The 19,417-nt window shown below is 38.2% G+C and overlaps 1 protein-coding gene across 3 annotated transcripts in view; it reads right to left on the bottom strand.

The window, feature by feature from the left end:
• Positions 1–372: 372 nt before the first annotated feature.
• Exd2 (exonuclease 3'-5' domain containing 2) overlaps positions 373–19,417 on the bottom strand; it is a 47,092-nt gene continuing 28,047 nt past the window's right edge. For all 3 annotated transcript variants that reach the window (XM_005322828.5, XM_021724835.3, XM_040274831.2), the window contains 7 exons: positions 18,899–19,155; positions 14,107–14,233; positions 6,788–7,119; positions 5,696–5,802; positions 5,350–5,485; positions 4,016–4,372; positions 373–1,861 (listed from right to left, as the gene is read on the bottom strand). In XM_005322828.5, the coding sequence (XP_005322885.2) occupies positions 1,645–1,861; positions 4,016–4,372; positions 5,350–5,485; positions 5,696–5,802; positions 6,788–7,119; positions 14,107–14,233; positions 18,899–19,155 (1,533 nt within the window). In that variant the 3' untranslated portion in view covers positions 373–1,644. The remainder of the gene's footprint in view (positions 1,862–4,015; positions 4,373–5,349; positions 5,486–5,695; positions 5,803–6,787; positions 7,120–14,106; positions 14,234–18,898; positions 19,156–19,417) is intronic.

Here is a 19,417-nt window from a genome sequence, read left to right as displayed (position 1 = left end):
TCCCCATCATCTCCCTGGCTCTCTTCTAACCTTGGGATCCACAACCAGGAGACACAGGCCCTGTGCTAATCTACTACATTGACCATACATTCTCCAAAGTGGCTGGTACTATTTGTTTTCAAGGATTTCTAGTTTACATCCCAGGAATGCCTGTTGGAGGACAAGTGGTAATGAAGAGGCAGAGGAACAGAACACAGGATGTGTACACAGATCTAGGCTTCAGACACAGCCCGACAGCCTGGGTACATGTGTGTCGCATATCCATGCACATGTATCCTGGTACTGTCACAAGGCAGGGACCATAGGGTAAATATCTCCTCCCCCAAGAATACTTACTGACTTTATTAAGAAAAATTTCACATTTACAATCAGTGAACCTTGTGCTTAGCAGTTTTATTCATCAATGTCAGATCAATTATCACCAACTTGGGCACAAATCCAAATTACAGCTTTTGTTGGATTCTGGCCATAAAATTCTTTTCAAACTTATTAAGATCTTGTAAAATACGAAAGTTTTCCCAAAAGTTTAGAAAAAACACGAATCACTAATAAACTGATTTCATACTCAAAGTATAGCCTATCTTTATGAAAGATGAAACATCACCCTTTTGAACATCTAATATATTAATTCATCTTGGTGTCCTGGGCTTCAGAGGAGACGGAGAAATCCTCACACTGGAAACTGACCGAATGACTCTAAAAGTGAACTAAGTGCTGAAAATGGGTCAGTATCGCCAATCTGATGGAACATGGAACACTGAAGGAGCTGACACTGATTTTGAGCAAAGGTAATCTCCTCTTCAGAAAGAGATTAAACTAAAAACCTTCCAGCCCTGGGCAAGGGGAGTGCAGTGAGCAGGCACAAAGAGCATGAGGAAAAGCTAAACAAAGTTCCAAAGTCTCCTGGAAGAGTGTGTGTCTGCTTCTCTCTGTCCCACCCAGGCTGAAGGCCTATTTACAGAAAAGGGCTCCCTCAGTGTTAGGGTGGAAGTACATGACAGGAAGCTGCTGCTTTGGACACAGATGTGTAAAGGGAAGCATTTTCCAGTATGTGAAATAAACCAAAGCAACACAGATGGGATGGATTCCAACCAGATAAATTATGGGAGAGCAGAAGAAACTGGACTTATGAAGTTGAAGAGGGAAAATGAATCTGACTCCTTGGTTATTTCTCCAGCCTCTGAAAAAAGTTTTTCTCCCTCCTAACCTGACAGGACTGACACCCTGGACAGTCCCTGCTAGAGGTAATTAGCATGGTGGACAGGGAAGAAACATACTACAAACATTTTCTGAAAGCCTTAATGAGTCACTTCAGGGAGAAGTCTTCATTTTGTCTCTTTACAGTGAAATCAGAAGAGGGAGAATAAAAATAGAAGTCAAACCTCTCTGGTCCACAAAAGTAAAAGATGATGATGGAAAAACAAACAAAAAAATACTGTCTCTGCTCAATTAAAATTCAAAACCACCAGCTCCCCCTTCAAACAACAGCCTTGCTCCATCAGAAGCACCCGGGTTTAGTACAAGTTAGTGTTCTGAGTTGCCATCCAGGCATTGACAATTAAATATGTCTTAAAACAAGAACAGATGACTTTTCCACCTTGGCTCCAGCTTCCCAGCTGTCCTGACCTGGACGGGAAGCAGCTATCATGACAGTTTGATGGGAAGATCCTCCCCGAATTTGCGGAGCAGCTTCTGATGGTTGTGGTCCACTGACCACTGCTGGGGCAGGTGCTTGGGCTGCATGGAGTCCAGGAAGTGCTGGCGCCAGCGGCTCTCCAGCTGCATGAGGGATCGCAGCCCACCCTGGATGTGACACTGCACCACCTTCAGCCCGTGAGGAACGTAGTTTTCATTGGAAATCCTGCCAAAACATGAAACGCAAAGGGTCTGAAGGAAACAAGCACAGGACAATCTCACTGATAGCTTCAAATGCTGCAGGCCAGTGGTTTGGGAGCTAGTTAGAGTCCTAAGGGTCTGGTTACTTTAATGTTTAGAAAACATCCTCTTTATCATCTTTGCCTTTAAAATAGTTTGAACTATGGTTCAAAATCCAACAAAAAGTATTCAGGGGTTCTGAGCTATACTTTTTTCAGGAGACTATTGGTCTTTTATTTATTTCAATGTTACTCAGAGATCAGCTCAACCCTCCTATAAGTTATCCACTATTCTGAGCCATACCCAATATTAATATGAGGCTGCTAATCAGCCTACAGGTCCAGTTTTTCATAACACTGCAATACCTGAATATAAAACGCAGGGTGGTATACTTCTTTAGTGCCTTCTTTCCCACAGAATGCCAGAATTTGGGATGAGGATGTGGCTCCGAGGTAAAGTACACGCCAGACCACATGGACAAGAAGTGCTTCAGTCACAATGAAATAAATGCTCCAGTGGTTGCTCAGCTGTGCAAATGGTGTTATTTGAAGGGGAAGATGACCCTCTGCCACCTTCCTAACCAGGCAAGGAGGCCTTGAAAACTACTCTGACATGTCACAAAATTTTCGTTCCTATGAATACAGGTGTCCTTTCTCAAGGAAGCACCCTGCCCCCATAGCCTCTTTACTCCCTCTACACCACACTCTACTCTCAAGCTGCCCTCCAAGACCCCAATCAGTCTAGCCATGTTAGTGACTCTGAGTATTTGCATATATTTTATTATTTAGCTCATAAGTTTCCCCCTAACTTGCCTATCTGACTCCAAATAGCTGTTCTCCTCAGTCTCAATCCAGCATCCATCTATATAATTCAGAAAAATGCATAGAAGGGTCTGTGATTTAAAGGGGATGTTTAGCTGTTTTAGGAATCTCATTTGGGAATTAGTCAAAGAAGCCAGTCTCACTACTTTGTAATAAGACCTTGGCAAGTTGCTTAACTTTAACCTCAGAATATTTAATATGAAATTTAGAAAATAACATTTAGAACTACACAGAATAGTTATATGGATAAAATTCAATAATAAATTTAATTTTTAAAAAAATTTTAATGCAAGATAATATTAGCAGTTATCAGTAAGAAATCTAAATCCTACCTATCAGCTTATTATAAGAAATAATTAAGGCAATTTATGTAAAATTTATTAGCTTGGTGCCTCATGTATTCAGTAAATATTTGCAATATATGTGACAGATCAGTAGCATTAGTAAAATACTTTAGGTTTTGAATAAATAATAAAATAAATATTTGCTGCTTTATAAAGTTTTCATTTCTTTATCTTTTCTTGATAAACAAAAACTACTATTGGCAACCAGCATTGCTATCTGGGTTTTACAGAACTCTACTATTATTGAAAATAGTGACAGCTGAGAAGCAACATTATGCACTGCAGCCCAGAGTTATCACCAGAGCCATGCACCCACTCATTTTTCAGGATCATAAACTTTTCATTTGGGAAGTGAGTTATGTCATGCAAATTCAACTATGTACTCAGAGGGAAGGAGGGAGAAAGCAAAAAAGGAAGGAAAAAAGAGAAAAGTAATTTATATAGCCCAGTAATTCTGTCCAACATTCCATTCAGTGGACCAATATCCGTGTGCAGGTGGGAATGGAAATGTGAATCTATTGGTCAAAGTTTTCACAAACCTGTATATGGGGCCAAAGACATAAAACCATACATACTCTACTTGATGGGAAACTTTAGAGAGATGCCAGAGTATTACTGGACAGTTACTTTCATGATTTGTGCTGATTTTATCTTTGCACAGAATGACTAAGACAGAATTCCACAGCATCTGAACTATCATGCCAATCAAAATGGCTGAACTTAATTAAGCATGTGACCTTAAGGATAAACACTTCATGAAAGACAAATTTCTATTGAAAGGAAACTCTCAAATAGGCTGTTCTACTCCACCCCCATGCTACCTCAAACCACTAGACACATCCTGGGCTACGCATGAGGCTAGGCTCTGCATCTAGAGGCTCATGCTAACTCCCTGACAAGCATTCTCACAAGTAGTGAGGATTAACATCACTGTTACTCCCCAATTCCTTTTCTGACGAGCACTGTTAGTCGTACCTGGTTTCCAGGCTGGCAGCCTCTTGAAGCATGTCATCTGTGATGGTGTCAGTGTCATAAAACTCCCTGAGTGCCTGCAGAAGCTCCTCCTTTCGATGAGCAGGCAGGCTCTCCGCCGTGAGCAGGGCTCTGGCCCCAGAACGCACCTGCCTGCGCTCAGGATCCTCCAGCAGGCGCAAGCCCTCCTCAGAGCCAATGGGGGCCTGGAACTCTTTGGCCAGCTGCTGCTTCAGATGGTTATCATAGTAGTTGGAAATGGCGTGGCAGGAAGTACAGAGCAGGAGCACATCATGGGAGTTGTGATCCTTCATCTCAATTGGGAAGTGTTTCCGGTACTCATGTGGAATCACGTTCTTCCTGGACCAAACCCACGCAGAGAGCAGTGCTAATTAGCATATGACACAGAGAACATGTGAAGCTAGCAGGTGGGCAACTGGGAGTCTAACCAGGACTCAAATATTTCTGAGAAGCTTTGGGCACTGTGATCCCAGAGAGATAACATGAAGGCAAAACTACTTATTCTACTCTCAACCTGACCTGTGCCTTAGGTTCCTACCTATCCACCTGTGATTCAGGTTCCTCTCCTTGAAGTAAGTACAGAACACGTACTGTCAGGCTTCAGTGGAGGACTAAGGGCAAAGAGAAGTTAATAACAACCTTTGAGAAGGCTGTGCCCCCAGAAGAAAAAGTCACAAAGAAATGAAAAGATATGCTAATGGCCTTTGAACTCTGGAAAGCAACTCTCTCAAAGAAGCCTGGTGACCCAAGCAAGCCAATTTCCTTCATCTGAGGAATTCCTTGCTCTTGTTATTTTCCTGGGTTCATCATGACTCATCATTATTTTTCTAAGAAGAACTATTTGTCTTTGAGAGGGAGAAAGAAAGAAAGAAAATTATTGCACAAAAGCCATGGAGAAAACCCAAGGGAGCAGCCTCACCTTCACTGTGTGGAGACCCTGGCATGAAAGAGCAGCCTTCAGGTAGCCAAAAACTCTATGAACAATATCAATGTTCAGAAAGCTTGAGAGCCTCAAGGTAGAACTAAAAGGACAGAGCTTCCACTAAAGGAAGTGGTCTTCAGACCTTCATGAGCCAAAGGGAACCACTTTTTCCATGGCAGACTGTTACTGAGGATAATGCTGAATTCCAGAAATTAAGAACTGGCTCAGGAGAGATAGGGGCCACTAGAGAAGGCCAGGCAGAATGAAGCTCTTGGGGAAGCTGGGCCAAGCCTCTCAGACAAAGCCAGCAAACTCAACCAAAGCCTCCGAGGGCTCTGCATGTAAAAATCTCCATCTGAGACAGACAACCAGGGCAGCCCAATGCCACACTCACCGAATATAAGAGTCTGTCTTGCCACACACGACACACAGGTTCTCTTTAACCATCAAGTAATAGTCTCCTGGGGATTCAGGTCTTCCTGCAGGTTCAAACTGTAGCTTGACCACAAAAGGCTCTTCACTCACCAGCTCTTAGAAAAAAGAAATAGTGTCAGTTTTGTCCTGCCCCTTTCCACCCCCAAGGAAGAAGCATCCTTCTGTGTGCTGGCAGAAGATTATTTCTGAGGCATGACCACCCAGTCTGTTTGTCTTCCTTATCTACCCCCTTCCTCATCCCACTCCCACTCCTGGCAGTACCCATGTGCTGCAGCTAATTAAACTATGACAGCTGAATTTCACACCTCCAATGCCTTTGTCCAGATACCATTGAGCTTTTCTTCGGTCACAAGTGCAGAGGGGCTGTCCATCTGGAGCATGGAGAAAGCAGTTATCATAAAGAGGTGATTTTCTGTAGACAAGGGAGAGAGAAAGCTTATATTGAAAGCTAACTTTTAGCCAGGGTACCCATTACCTTCTCATAATCTCTTCTGAATGATTCAAACTATTCTCCACATTAGGGTCAAACACACCCAATATGGAAAAAACAAACAGGGCAAGAATCCACGTTCAATCCTCTGTCTGCACCGCACTAGCAAGCAGAACTAGAAATCAATTTGTGAATGCCTCTAGTTTTTACACTTACAGAATGGGACATTAGGGAGTGAGTTAGGTAGCATTTACATAGCTCTGCTGTGAACAAAGAGGAAACAGCAACAAGAATACTGCCAAATGACTGGAGTAAGCAAAGTAACTTTAAAAATTTTAAGTTCAAGCTTAAGTCATGAGGGCCATGTAGATTTATCTCTGGCTCACATGAAATACTTCTTTCAACTTAATCATCTAATTCCTAAAGGCACTTTGCTATAGGGACCAAATTCCTGCTCCAAAGTACTTATTAGTCATCTTCTTATAACAAAGGTGTTATGTCCCACAGGGAAATTCTCATTGGCTAGAAAATAATGTTGAATTAGAGCTGGATATCATTTGCAACCATCAAATACCAAATGAACAAGAAACCCAAAGATGTATTTCCCTGGAAAAGTATCAGGCACATCATGTTACACATTTTTATAGCTATCCTGAAACAAACGAGGGATAATAATTATACCCCCTTTGTAGGCAGAGACATAATAATCTAAGATCCTGTGAGGGTCAATGATTAAGCTAGGCTAAGCGCTCCTCATTTCCACTTCAATTGTCAAAAAAGAGAAAAGTAAAAGAAGGGGAAAATAAGAAAAATACAAAAATCAAGCAAAGAATAGTCTAAATGTGCCTAAAGGCAGAGAAAAGTAACATTAACCCCTGAGGAGACTCTGCTAGCTGACCCAAGCCTTCTCCCAGACCTACGGCAAAGCCCCTCACAATCTTTACTAGCCAGGGAACAACTTGGTTACCTGGCAGAATAGCCCACCCCCAGGGGCTTTCTTCTGTGTTTCCTGGGGTCTCTTCCTTGGTGGTTGCCTGGCACCATTCCATTGACCTTAGACTTTTTATTTCTTGGCTTCTGCTGACATTCTGTTGCTTCCCCATTAACCTCTTCTCCCGATCTGCTAATTCCTTTGCTTCGAAATGGGATGTCTACCACATCCTGGCATTTCTCCAAGACTTTTCTCCAGCCAATGCGGTCATCATTTTCTTCCACAGGTAAATTCCTAGAGAAAGGGTGTCCAAGAAGATGGAGAAAGAGAGCCACGGAAATCTGGGCATCCCTGGCTGCATATGTTACCTGAAGAAAAAGAACTGGAGATCAATGAAATCCAGAAGGCAAACTAGAGAGAGTAACTTCAAAGTCAAAGAATTCTAATTCAAAATGTATTATAATCTAAGTATTATATACTTCTTAAAAACTTTTTATTATAAAAAATTCAAGTCATAGGAAAGTAAATTGAATAATATAATGAACTCTCACATTCCCTCTATCTTTAACAAAAATAGCTAAAGTAGGGGCTGGGGTTGTGGCTCAGCGATAGAGGATTCTCCTAGGACATGCAAGGCATTGGGTTAGATCCTTAGCACCACATAAAAATAAATAAATAAAATAAAGGTATATTTAAAAAAATAGCTAAAATAATGATGTATTCTAAATGCCAGATAATCCTTATTACCTATATAAATCAATGAAATTTCTATTTGCTACCAAACTGCTAGACAAATTTTTCTCAAGTTTGGGGGAAATACAGTTAACATAGGTCTGACAATGAGTACATGAAATTCACTTTGGGGGCAGCCATCTTTTAAAAGAGCTGAAACTATGACTATGAGCTGAATTAAGAGGACTGTGTGACTGTCAATCAGAAATGACCTATCAACTGTTCATGCTGAAAAGAAATGAAACAAATAAGTTTTAATCATGGGCCTCAAATCAAAAGTCACAGGGTCCATTCCTCTAATTTAACAATAGTAAGTCATTCTTTCTGGCAACTGATAACATCCAAGCTGGTCATAAATAAAAGTAGTCAAAATTAATAGCTCTTCCCAAAAAGAGGGAAAGACTTTAAAAATTCCTTTAATTCAACTTTAATAATCAGGCTGGGTAAATAATTTAATTGGTAAGGATGTCCTACCTTTTAGAATAATAAAACAAGTTCAGCTACACTTTTCCACCTAGATCCAACAATCTACTTATCTTTTTGTGTGTGTGCATTTGTGTGGTGCTAGAGTTGAACCCAGGGCCTTGTGCATGCAAGGCAAGCATTCTACCAACTAAGCTATATCCCAAGCTCCCAATCTATTGATCCATTGGCAGACTGTCTCTCACTGAAGAGCCCAGAGTGCTTCTCAACACATTGTTTGCAAAAGATAAAGGAACAGGTATTTTCAAAAAAACAGTGCGAGTACCTTGGATGTCAACATGAAAAAGAACAAGGGTAGATCCCTAACTCACAGGACACACATTTAATTCAAAATGGATCACACACCTAAATGCAAGAGCTAAAACAAGATCTTAAAGGAGAACACAGAGTCTCAGGCTATGCAATGATTTCCTGGATATGACGTCAAAAGTTTAAGTGATAAAAAAATAACTAGACAATTGCCTGGTGCAGTGATACACACCTGTAATCCCAGAGGCTCATGAGGCAGGAGCTGCCTCAGCAAAATCGAGGTGCTAAGAAACTCAGTGAGACCTTATCTCAAAATAAAAACTAAAAAGGGCTAGGGATGTAAGTCATTGGTAGAGTACTCCTGTGTTCAATCTTCAGTACCAAAAAATAAGATTGTGATGAGAGGTATACAATACTGCAATTGTACTAAAATCCATCATTGTGTAATTTAAAGTGGATAATTTTTATTATAGGTAAATTGTATCTCAACAAAAATGTTCTAAAAAGAAAGAAACTTACTCAGGGTCACAAATCAGAAATCTCTGGAGAAAACAAACTCAGGTCTGGAGATACAGCAGCTCAATGATAGAGAACTTGCCAAGCATGTGCAAAGCCTGGGTTCAATTCCCAGCACCACAAAAATAATAATAAATACATAAATAAATAAAATCTATAATTAAAATTAAGCTTTAAAAAAAAAGAAAGAAAACAAACTCAAGTAATTTGATTCCTAGAACTCTCCCACAGAATGTTAAACTTGAGATACTACTGCTAAATCTTTCCATTTATTTATTTATTTGGATATGTATGTATGTTTTGGTACCAGTGATTGAATCCAGGGGCACTTAACCACTGAGCCACATTCCTAGCCCCCCCCCCCACACACACACATACTTTTTGGGACAGAATCTTGCTAAGTTGCTGAGACTGGTCTTAAACTTATGATCCTCATGCCCCAACCTCCCAAGTTGCTGGGATTGCAGGCATGCGTCACTACCCCTTAACATTTTTGAAGAATGAACAAGTGGTATCCAATGTGGTAAATGAGAAGGCCAAAACCTAGACCTACTGGGTGTGGTAGGCCAAAAAGTCAAAAATCAAATTGGTTTGAGCCACAGAGAGAGGAAAGTAGGGAGGACTACCTCATCAGATGACTATGAAAGCAAGGGTACAAGCAGGGGTGAAAGTGGAAAGATAAGGTAAAAGTCTATCAAAAGCACAAGATAAGGGCTGGGTTTGTGGCTCAGTGGTAGAGCACACGCCTAGAACGTGCGAGGCCCTGGGTTCGATCCTCAGCATCACATAAAAATAAAATAAAGGTATTGTGTCCAACTACAATTGAAAAATAAAGCACAAGGGCTGGGGTTGTGGCTCAGTGGTAGAGCGTTTGCCTAGCATGCCTGAGGCCCTGGGTTCGATCCTCAACACCACATAAAAATAAATAAATAAATAAATAAATAAACAAAATAAATGTATTGTGTCTAACACCCCCCAAAAAAAAGAAAAAAGAAAAAAAGAGCACAAGATTATCAAGAGCATCAAGACCACAGGGCTAGGTAACTACCACTTCCTACCCCAAAACAGAGTAAAAGTTTAAGTGATATAATGGTTAAACCAGAGAGGATCTGGACCTTGTATACCAGGCACAACCCAAGAAAGGGGCAAAATGTCACTTGGAAAAAAAGGAGGAGGTTGTGAGAAAGTCTATGTACTGCATGGTGAGACCACCAGCTCCCTTCTCCCCTTCGCCTACCAGCTAATGAGTAGTGGGGTAGAAGACTCTACCTAGAGAAACTAAGAGAAAAAACAGTTACTGACATCTGAGTATAATCTGTAGCTACTGGCAATGAAGCCCACTAGTCCAAAAGTCCTAGCCATACTCTATGCTCTCAATGAAAATTTTTTAATATCAAATGCAAATATTATTTTCCATATTTTCTAAAATCTTGTTAAGTATTATTTTTATAATTAGAACAACAACAAAAAATCATTGCTAAAACAATGAAAAAAAAGTCATTGGAAATTCTGAATGCTTACAGAAATAATATGAATCACAAATTTGGTTTCAAATTTGGCAACAATTAACTTTATCACCCTAAATTTTTATTCTGAAAATTTTCAAATATATAAAAGTTAAAAGACTAGCAATAACAACTGACATTCATAATTGTCAATAACTGCTTTATCTCTTTATAATAAACACATCACATTTTTTGGCTGAATTTATTTCAAAGTTAAGTTATATTTCACTTCTAAATCTCTCCGTGTGTATCTCCTAAAACAAGGACACTCTCCTACAGAATCACAACACTCCAGAACTATAACAGTAACACAATATAAGAACATTATAGTTAACTGGGCACCATGCCTATAACCACAATGACTCAGGAAGCTGAGGCAGGAGGATTGAAAGTTCAAGGCTAGCCTCAGCAATTTAGTGAGACCTTTGTCTCAAAAAAATGTAAAGGGATGAAGATATAGATAATTAAAATGTCTAATAAATAGTTTAATATCTCTAATTATCCTAAGAAAAAGTCTTTTAAAGATATTCCAGGATTTGGGGTCCCTGATTCAATCAAGAACCACCAGCCAGGCACAGTGGCAAATGCCTGTACTCCCAGCCTCAAGTATCTCGAATCTAGACTATTACAGTAGCCTCCTGTTGGCCTACCTGCCTTAACTCTTGTGTACCTGCAATCCTTCTCCATAGAGTAACTAAAATGGTCTTTTAGCCTGGCATGGTGGTGCACACCTATGATCCCAATGGCTTAGGGGGCTGAGCAGGAGAATTGTGAGTTCAGAGATAGCCTCAGCAACTTAGCGAGGCCCTATGCAACTCAGCGAGACCATGTCTCAAAATAAAATACTAAAAAGGACTAGGGAGGGGCTGGGGTTGTAGCTCAGCAATAGAGTGCTAGCCTAGCACCTGTGAGGCCCTGGGTTCGATCCTCAGCATATATAAATAAATAAAATAAAGGCACTGTGTCTAACTATACCTAAAAAAGAAATAATTAAAAAAGGGTGAGGGGGGCTGGGGTTCTAGCTCAGCTGTAGAGCGCTCACCTTGCATGTGCAAGACCCTGGGTTCGATCCTCAGCCCCACATAGAAATAAATAAGTGAAATAAAGGTATTCTGTCCATCTACAACTAAAAATAAATAAATATTTTTTTTAAAAAGATTGGGGGGGCTGGGGATGTGGCTCAGTGGTTAAGTGCTCTTGGATTCAATCCCCCAGGATCAAAACAAAAACAAAAACAAAAACAAAAAAAGTGTGGTAGTGCATGCCAATAATCCCAGCGACATGGAAGGTTGAGGAAGGAGGATCACAAGTTTGAGGCCAGCCTCAGCAATTTAGTGAGACCCTGTTTCAAAATGAAAAAAGCAAAAAGGACTGGGGAAGCAGCTCTGTGGTAAAGCACTCCTGGGTTAAATCTCCAGTACCAAAAAAATTCTAAAAAGAACCTTACAGAGCATGTAGATATCACTTTGCCACTTTCATTATCAATCAACATTTTTTATACACTAGCTTTACTGAGATATAATTCACTCATTTTAAAAGTATCTAACTCATGATTTTTAGTGTACTTACGAAGTGGTGCAACTATCACCAGAATGAACTTTAGAACATCCTCATCACTCCAAAGAGAAACCTTATATTCTTAGATCTGAGTTCCCCAATCTTAGGCAACTACCTATCTATTTTCTGACTCTACACATTTACCTATTCTGGATACTGCATGCAAATGGAATCACACACTATGAGATCCCTTGTGAGTGATTTTTCTCACTTGGCATAGCACTAAAGATTCATCAATGTTACAGAATGCACCACTTTCATGAATAATAATATCCCACTGTATGGTTATATCACATTTTGTTTATCCATTCATCAGCTATTTGATCTGATCAGCTCTTTATGTCTCCTCCTTAAACGTGAATAGATAACTTAGGTTATGAACATTTGAGAAAAACCTTTAACATGAAAGACAAAGACCAAAACATTTTTAATAAGGAACTCAGAGAAAAAAGAGACAATTCAGGAAGCAAAGAAAACTTCAGAAATCTTTAATATTCTAAGATATGATATTATACCCATTAAAAAAAAGAAACAGAAAACTATTTTAAAAGTGAATACTTAAAGATGACTAAGGAATTCTTGTGGTTTAAAAACATGATAAGGAATAATTAAAAATTCAATAGAAAAACTAGAAGATAAATTTGAAGAAATTTCCCAGAAGATAAAAGAGAGAGAGAGAGAGAGAGAGAGAGAGAGAGAGAGAGAGAGAGAGAGAGAGAGAGAGAGAAAACACAAGAGAAAATATTTCTCCAAGAAAATTAGAAGATCAGTTCATGGAGTCCAATTTCCAGTATACTAAAAATATATGAGTTCTAAAAATGAAAAGTAGACTACAACATTTTCAGAAATAATTTGAGAATAATTCCCTGAACTGAAAGACATTAGCTTCTCGACTGAAGGGTTCACTGAATTAAAACAAAATGAATGAAAAATGGCCTAACCATCATGTTTGTCCTCATGAATTTCAAAAAACTAAGGAGAAGAAATGTTCCAGAAAAAAAAAGAAATCATACACTAAATATCAACACTGGAAGCTAGAAGACAAGGAGCACTGCCTTCAAAGTTCTGAAAGAAAAGTATTTCCACCCTAAAATGCTATCCTCAGTCAAACTATTTATTAAGGAAAGGGAAACCAAGTATTTTTCAGACAGGTAGGTGTCATAAATCACATCCCAGTGTCCCCTTTCTCAGGAAGCTGTTATAAATGTATGCCACCAAGATAAAAAAGGGAAAAGGTCTGGAATTTAGAAAATATAAGATCAACTATAGAAGAGAAGTGAAGGGAATCCCTGGGCTGATGCTAGAAGCAAAATTCCAGGATGAGAGTTGGGCAGCAGGGTTAGAGTACAATCAGTCCTGGGAGGGAGCTGTCATCTGGCATCCACAGGGGGATGGGCTCCATGAGACAACCAAATGAGTAGTCCACCTGATGTGTCTGAACCAGCCAAGAGCAGATCTATAGTTCTGGCAAAGAGGTGAAGGTTAAAACAATTCATAGTTATATAGAACATAAAGCAAGAAAATATATATATATTGTTCCTGGGAAAACAAAAAGTGTGTAAGAAAAAAAAAACATTGTAGTTTACCATGTTACTTAGTTATAAAAAATAGCAATATCAATAGTGGAAGGGCTGGGAGAGTGCTTGCCTCCCAAGCCCAAGGCCTTGGCTTTTATCCCAGCACCTAAAAAAAGTAAAGTCCTCTACACACACACACACACACACACACACACACACGAATTTATATTATATTAACTAATAAAAATGATAATTTACCTACATTAGGAGAATGGGATAGGGAATAAATACTGGGTTGAACATAAGGAAATTGCAAGACTACTAAATCATATCTTCTATAGTAAAAACTCAAAACATATATGTACAATAAGAAAGAGCAATGCATGTAATTTAGAAATATCCTGGAAACTACCAGAAAGAAATTTCTTCTGATAAGAAGGAAGAGGAATTAGGAATGAGGTGGTTAAGGCAGGTAACCACTTACTGTTTCTTATGTGATGTCTTAAATAACACTTATATTTTTCATTAATTATTAATTTGTATTCATAAAAAATTACATTTTCTGAAATTCCTGGCACATAATAAATGCTCAAAAAATAAAATATAATAGAGACTAAATCTTTTATTTAAAGTGGCAGGTACATTATCTTGAGTATATTGAGTATCACCAGATTCTAAGTCTATTTTAAGGCATCTCTACCTATTACTTATATCACACGAGAAAATCAGAATTTTAAAAACAATTATATTTCTGAGGCAATGACTTTTATTCTCCCACTATTCTGATAAGAAGTACCTGATCCTCTGAAAGATTCTCAGCATCCCAGTTGCTGCAACGAAGTAGAAGGGACTTGTCAAGGGGAAAGTTCAAAACTGTTTCAGCAAGTGATTTCAGGCTAAGTCCATTACACAGCAAATTTTTCCTACAATAAAAAAAAAATCATATATCAAAAAATGAGCAAAGAATATGAGCAGGAAAATTAAAAAATGACATATAAATTACCAATAATAAACAGAGGACCAATAATCCCTAGACATCAAATAAAATGATAATTTGTTATCTATCAGAGTGCAAAGAGTTTTTTAAAAAACTGTATACAGTGTCAATGAAGAATGAAGAATCAGGCAATATCATTTAAAATTTGTGAATGAATGGGCTGGGGATGTGGCTCAGTGATTTGCCTAGTGCTTGCCTAGCATGCATGAGGACACAGGTTCAATCCCTAGTGCCACACTCAAAAATTAATAACTAAACAAATACAAAAATAAAATTTGTGAATGGTACTTTTTTTTTTTAGCCTTTGTGAAAAACAGTTTAATAATAAACAATTGCCAAAACTTTGAACATGAAAATTCTCTGATCCAACAATTCCACTTCTGGGAGTTTATCCTAAAGACAAAAGTACATAAAATGATCTTCACTAAAGCACTACTTACAATAGGAAAGAATTATAAACAAAACAACCTAAATACCTATCAATAGTGTTTACATATTACTTCTTTTTTAAAAATATTTTTAGTTATAGATGGACACAATACCTTTATTTATTTTTTAAAATATTTATTTTTTAGTTGTAGTTGGACACAATACCTTTGTTTTATTTATTTATTTTTATGTGGTACTGAGGATCGAACCCAGGGCCTCGCACATGCTAGGCAAGCACTCTACCACTGAGCCACAATCCCAACCCCTATGCATTACTTCTTAAATGTGAAAAAGTGATAAGGTTATTTTCACTGAAGAGGTGAAAATTCAAAAAACTACACTTTGTGTGCTTCAAAAAAATTCTGATTAAAATTGCCACAAAGTGGGGGCTGGGGATGTGGCTCAAGCGGTAGTGCGCTCACCTGGCATGCGTGTGGCCCGGGTTCGATCCTCAGCACCACATACCAACAAAGATGTTGTGTCCGCCGACTAAAAAATAAATATTAAAAATTCCCTCTCTCACTCTCCTCTCTCACTCTCTCTTAAAAAAAAAAATTGCCACAAAGTGGTACAAAAATTTAATTTGTCCAAAGATCAAAAACAAACATGAAATTAAGAACACATGTAACACATGCCTATAATCCCAGCTACTCAGGAGGCTCAGACAGAAGAATTGCAAGTTCAAGGCCAGCCTTGGAAATTTAGAGAGACCTGTCTCAAAAAAAAAAAAAAAAAAAGTCAAATGCTCATTGGCAGAGCTTGTAGCTCAGTGGTTAAGTTAAATCCTCAGTATCAAAATAAAATAAAATATAAAAGTAGGAGCCGGGTTGTAGCACAGTGGTAAGCATGTGCACAACATGAGCATGGCCTTGGGTTCAATACCCAGTAACAAAAAAATTACAACAGAAGGAATGCTTATTATTAAAACTCAAATGACAGAGAAATACAATGGGTGAAAAGAAAACTCCTCCACTCATTCACTCATATTTTCTCTTCTCAGAAATAACCACTTTTTTTTTAAAGATAGAGAGAGGAGAGAGAGAGAGAGAATTTTTAATATTTTATTTTTTTAGTTTTCGGCAGACACGACATCTTTGTTTGTATGTGGTGCTGAGGATCAAACCCGGGCCGCATGCATGCCAGGCGAGCACACTACCGCTTGAGCCATATCCCCAGCTCAGAAATAACCACTCTTAACAATGTCACCCCTCCATGTTTTTTCTATGCACAAAAAACAACAGATGGTTATAGGTAAAGGAGAAAATGTCTTATTTTGGTATTTGCTTTGTTCTCTGCTTTACAATTTACTCTATTCTTAATGTACTATATATTTCCTTCCATGGCAGATAATACAAATGTTCTCACTTCATCCTTTTTAACAGCTGTGTAGTTTTACAAGCATGGGTACTTCTATTTCTTAAAATTGTTACCCTCATTGAAGACAATATTTAATTTTTAGTTATTTAATAATTCCACTTGAGTGATTAAATTTTTTTAATGTCACATTTGGGAAGATTTCACATTTCTTGAGGATGAATTAAAAACAAAATGCCAGGGCTGGAGTTGTAGCTCAGTGGTAGAGCACTTGCTTAGCATGTGTGAGGCCCTGGTTTCAATCCTCAGCACCATGTAAAAAAATAAAGGTCTTGTGCCCATCCACAACTAAAAAAATATTTTTTAAAAAATGCCACTTTTTCCACTTTGTTTTCAATAAAAGATTTCAAAATCATGTACAACAACCTCTACAATAAAAAATCTAAAGATGCTAGGCATAGTGATGCACACCTATAGTCCCAGCTACTTGGGAGCCTGGAGACAGGAAGATTGTTTAAGCAGTGGAGTTTGGACCAGTCTGGGGAATATAGTGAAACCCTGTTTCTTAAAAATGTCTAAAGAGTAAGAAGATAGCAGTTGTCCCCCTAAAATCTTGCTACCTTTAGTTAAATGTCAGTTCCATCTAACTTCCTAGTTAGCTGAAAGAAATAACTACTTACCATAGTCAACAACAGGAGCAATCTAACAGCTGTTAATACTGAGTTTGAGTCTTACCCCTAATATCAAATATAGTATGTCAAAAATTTTAATTTTATTACTAAAGTGCTCAATAAAAGTGTTTTTTAAAATATTTTTTGTAGTTGTATATGGACACAATACCTTTACTTTATATATTCATCTTTATGTGGTGCTGAGGATTGAACCATGGGCCTCACACGTAGAGTGCTAGGTAAGCATTCTACCACTGAGCTACAACCCCAACCCCAATAAATAGTTTTTAAAATTCTGATGTCCTTAAAAAAAGGAAAGGTCTGATAAGTTTTATTCTTATTTCTGGAGAAATTCAAAATAATATTCAGCTTTGGCTAAATTCTTATTTTGACACTTGATCATTCTGTATTTAGTCAAAAAGAGAATTCAATGTACCTTCAATTTCTATGTGTTCATATAGTAAGAATAAATGCATAGAAAAAGATCTAAAAGGAAAATCAAGCAGCTGTAATGATGAAGAAAGTAACAGTTAAAATTTACATAGTACTGTACATGTCGAACACTAAGTTCTTTACAGAGTTTAACTGATTTAATCCTCACACCAGTCTTACAAGGTGGAAACACTGCTATCTCTTATAGATAAAGAAACTGAGGAACAGAGAAGTTAGTGCCTTGCCAAACTTCACAAAGCTAGTGAGTGGCAGCACTAGGACTCCCACACATAGTCTGCTCCCAAGTAACCTTTAGCTTCTATACATGGCACAGAATATGGGAAGCCTTAATAAAAGGTAGCTTTTGCTGTTATACTTAAAATATTTTTTACAGAATTTTCATTTTTACAGCAATATTTTAATGAAACAAAATGTATAGAAAAAAATGTATACTTACAAGAGATTTCTGCATATAAACCAAACTAAAAATTCATTTTTTAAAAATATATGTTTTTAAGTTATAGATGGACATAATACTTTTATTTTACTTTTATGTGGTGCTAAGGATCGAACTGTGTGCTTCACGCATGCTAAGTGAGTGCTCTACCACTGAGGGCTGGGGCTGGGGCTCAGTGGTAGAGCATGTGTGAGGTACCGAAAATAAATTAATTAATAAATAAAATAAAGGTCCATCCACAATTTTTAAAATATTTTTTTTAAATTCATTTTATACTAAAAAACTATGATAAGCACAGATTTTAATCAGGCCATCTCTGAAGCTTGTCAAATCCTCCCACCTTTTAGTGTCAGTATCACTTGAGGCAAGATGAGCTGTTTCAGCTCCTGTCATTATAAAGGAGGACTGGTACAAACACATGAAGAGGAAACATGACCCCTGGAAAAAACAAGTTGAAATAGAATTTCCATAGGAATAGAATTCTAAGGAAAAGGGAAATCACTCTTCCTCCCAGACAAGTGCTAACTCTATCATAATTTTTAGCCTAAAGCAAGGTTTGCAAACTCAAATGTTTATCAGGATGAGTCAGGGTTATAATGGGAATGGTAGAGACTCTGATAAATTTAAAAGAGTATGTTCATTAAAGGGGACAATCACTATCTGGCCCATTATTGCCCTCAAGAACTCTGGACTCATTTAAATTTTCAAGAAAAGCCAGAAATACTGATACTTACAATTAAATCTTCTGGATTTAAAATTGAATTTTCATGTGGGAAAAAAAAGCTGCAGCCCTAATTTAGCCAGTTTGTAAATTTATAGTGATACTAACATTTAAATTTATAGTGATAAATTTAAATTTATAGTGATACTAACATTTCATCAAAAAAAGACAAATTCATCAGGCATGGTGGCACATGCCTATAATCCCACCTACTCGTGAGGCTGAGGAAGGCGGATCCCAAGTCTGAGGTCAGCCTGGGCAACTCAATGAGACCCTGTCTCAAAAAAATAAAAAGGCCTGTGGATATAGCTCAGTATTACAGTGTTTGTTTAGTATGCACAAGACTGTGGGTTCAAACACCAGCACCATACACAAAAATGACAAATTCTAGGTAACTAATGTGATCTCGGAAGTTGAAATAATCTTATAAATTCAATATGCACTTCAGAATCCTCTGGGTTTCTAAAGAATTTCAAAGATTTCAATATCGATTTCTAATAATCTACAAATCTTGCTAAAATGTTTGCCCCACAGCTGTGGATAGCCTAGCATTCATGTCAATCATACCTTTGCCGTATGGCCAGATAGCGGAGGTCCAGGCACCCTCGAACAATGAGGCCATAATCCTGCAGAAGTTTGCTGGCATCTTCTGAACATCCCACTCCAACTTTTAAAATGGTGCCATCTGCCAAAATGTCCAATAACGTTCTTGGTAGTGTTTTACCTCCACAGATCAGCTTGGGCAAGCGAACCAACACACACAGGCCACTTGGTGAGGCCATCTGTAAGAGTGACAGAGGACTAGCTTTGCCTTCCAGATTCACCTGCAACAGAGCAAGAAAGACCATGATCTATGGTTCATACCACTAAGACTAAAGAGCAGTAAGCACAACATAAAACTGGGGGCAAGGGTGGGGTGGGGTAAGGCTAAGAGGCACAATTTAAACTTCCCCAAAAGAGAAGCCAACCAGATTTGGGGTTAAATCTAAGGAGAGTAAGTACTAACTAACACAATGGACACTGTGAAGCAGCAACCTAAATAAAGCTTCTTGGGAGCCCAACTATAGCCCTGAAACATCAGCAGTC

Source organism: Ictidomys tridecemlineatus, chromosome 5, assembly GCF_052094955.1.
Source record: "Ictidomys tridecemlineatus isolate mIctTri1 chromosome 5, mIctTri1.hap1, whole genome shotgun sequence".
Taxonomy (NCBI): Eukaryota; Metazoa; Chordata; class Mammalia; order Rodentia; family Sciuridae; genus Ictidomys; species Ictidomys tridecemlineatus.
Note: the sequence above shows the minus strand (reverse complement) of the source record. Positions and strands in the feature narration are given on the sequence as shown.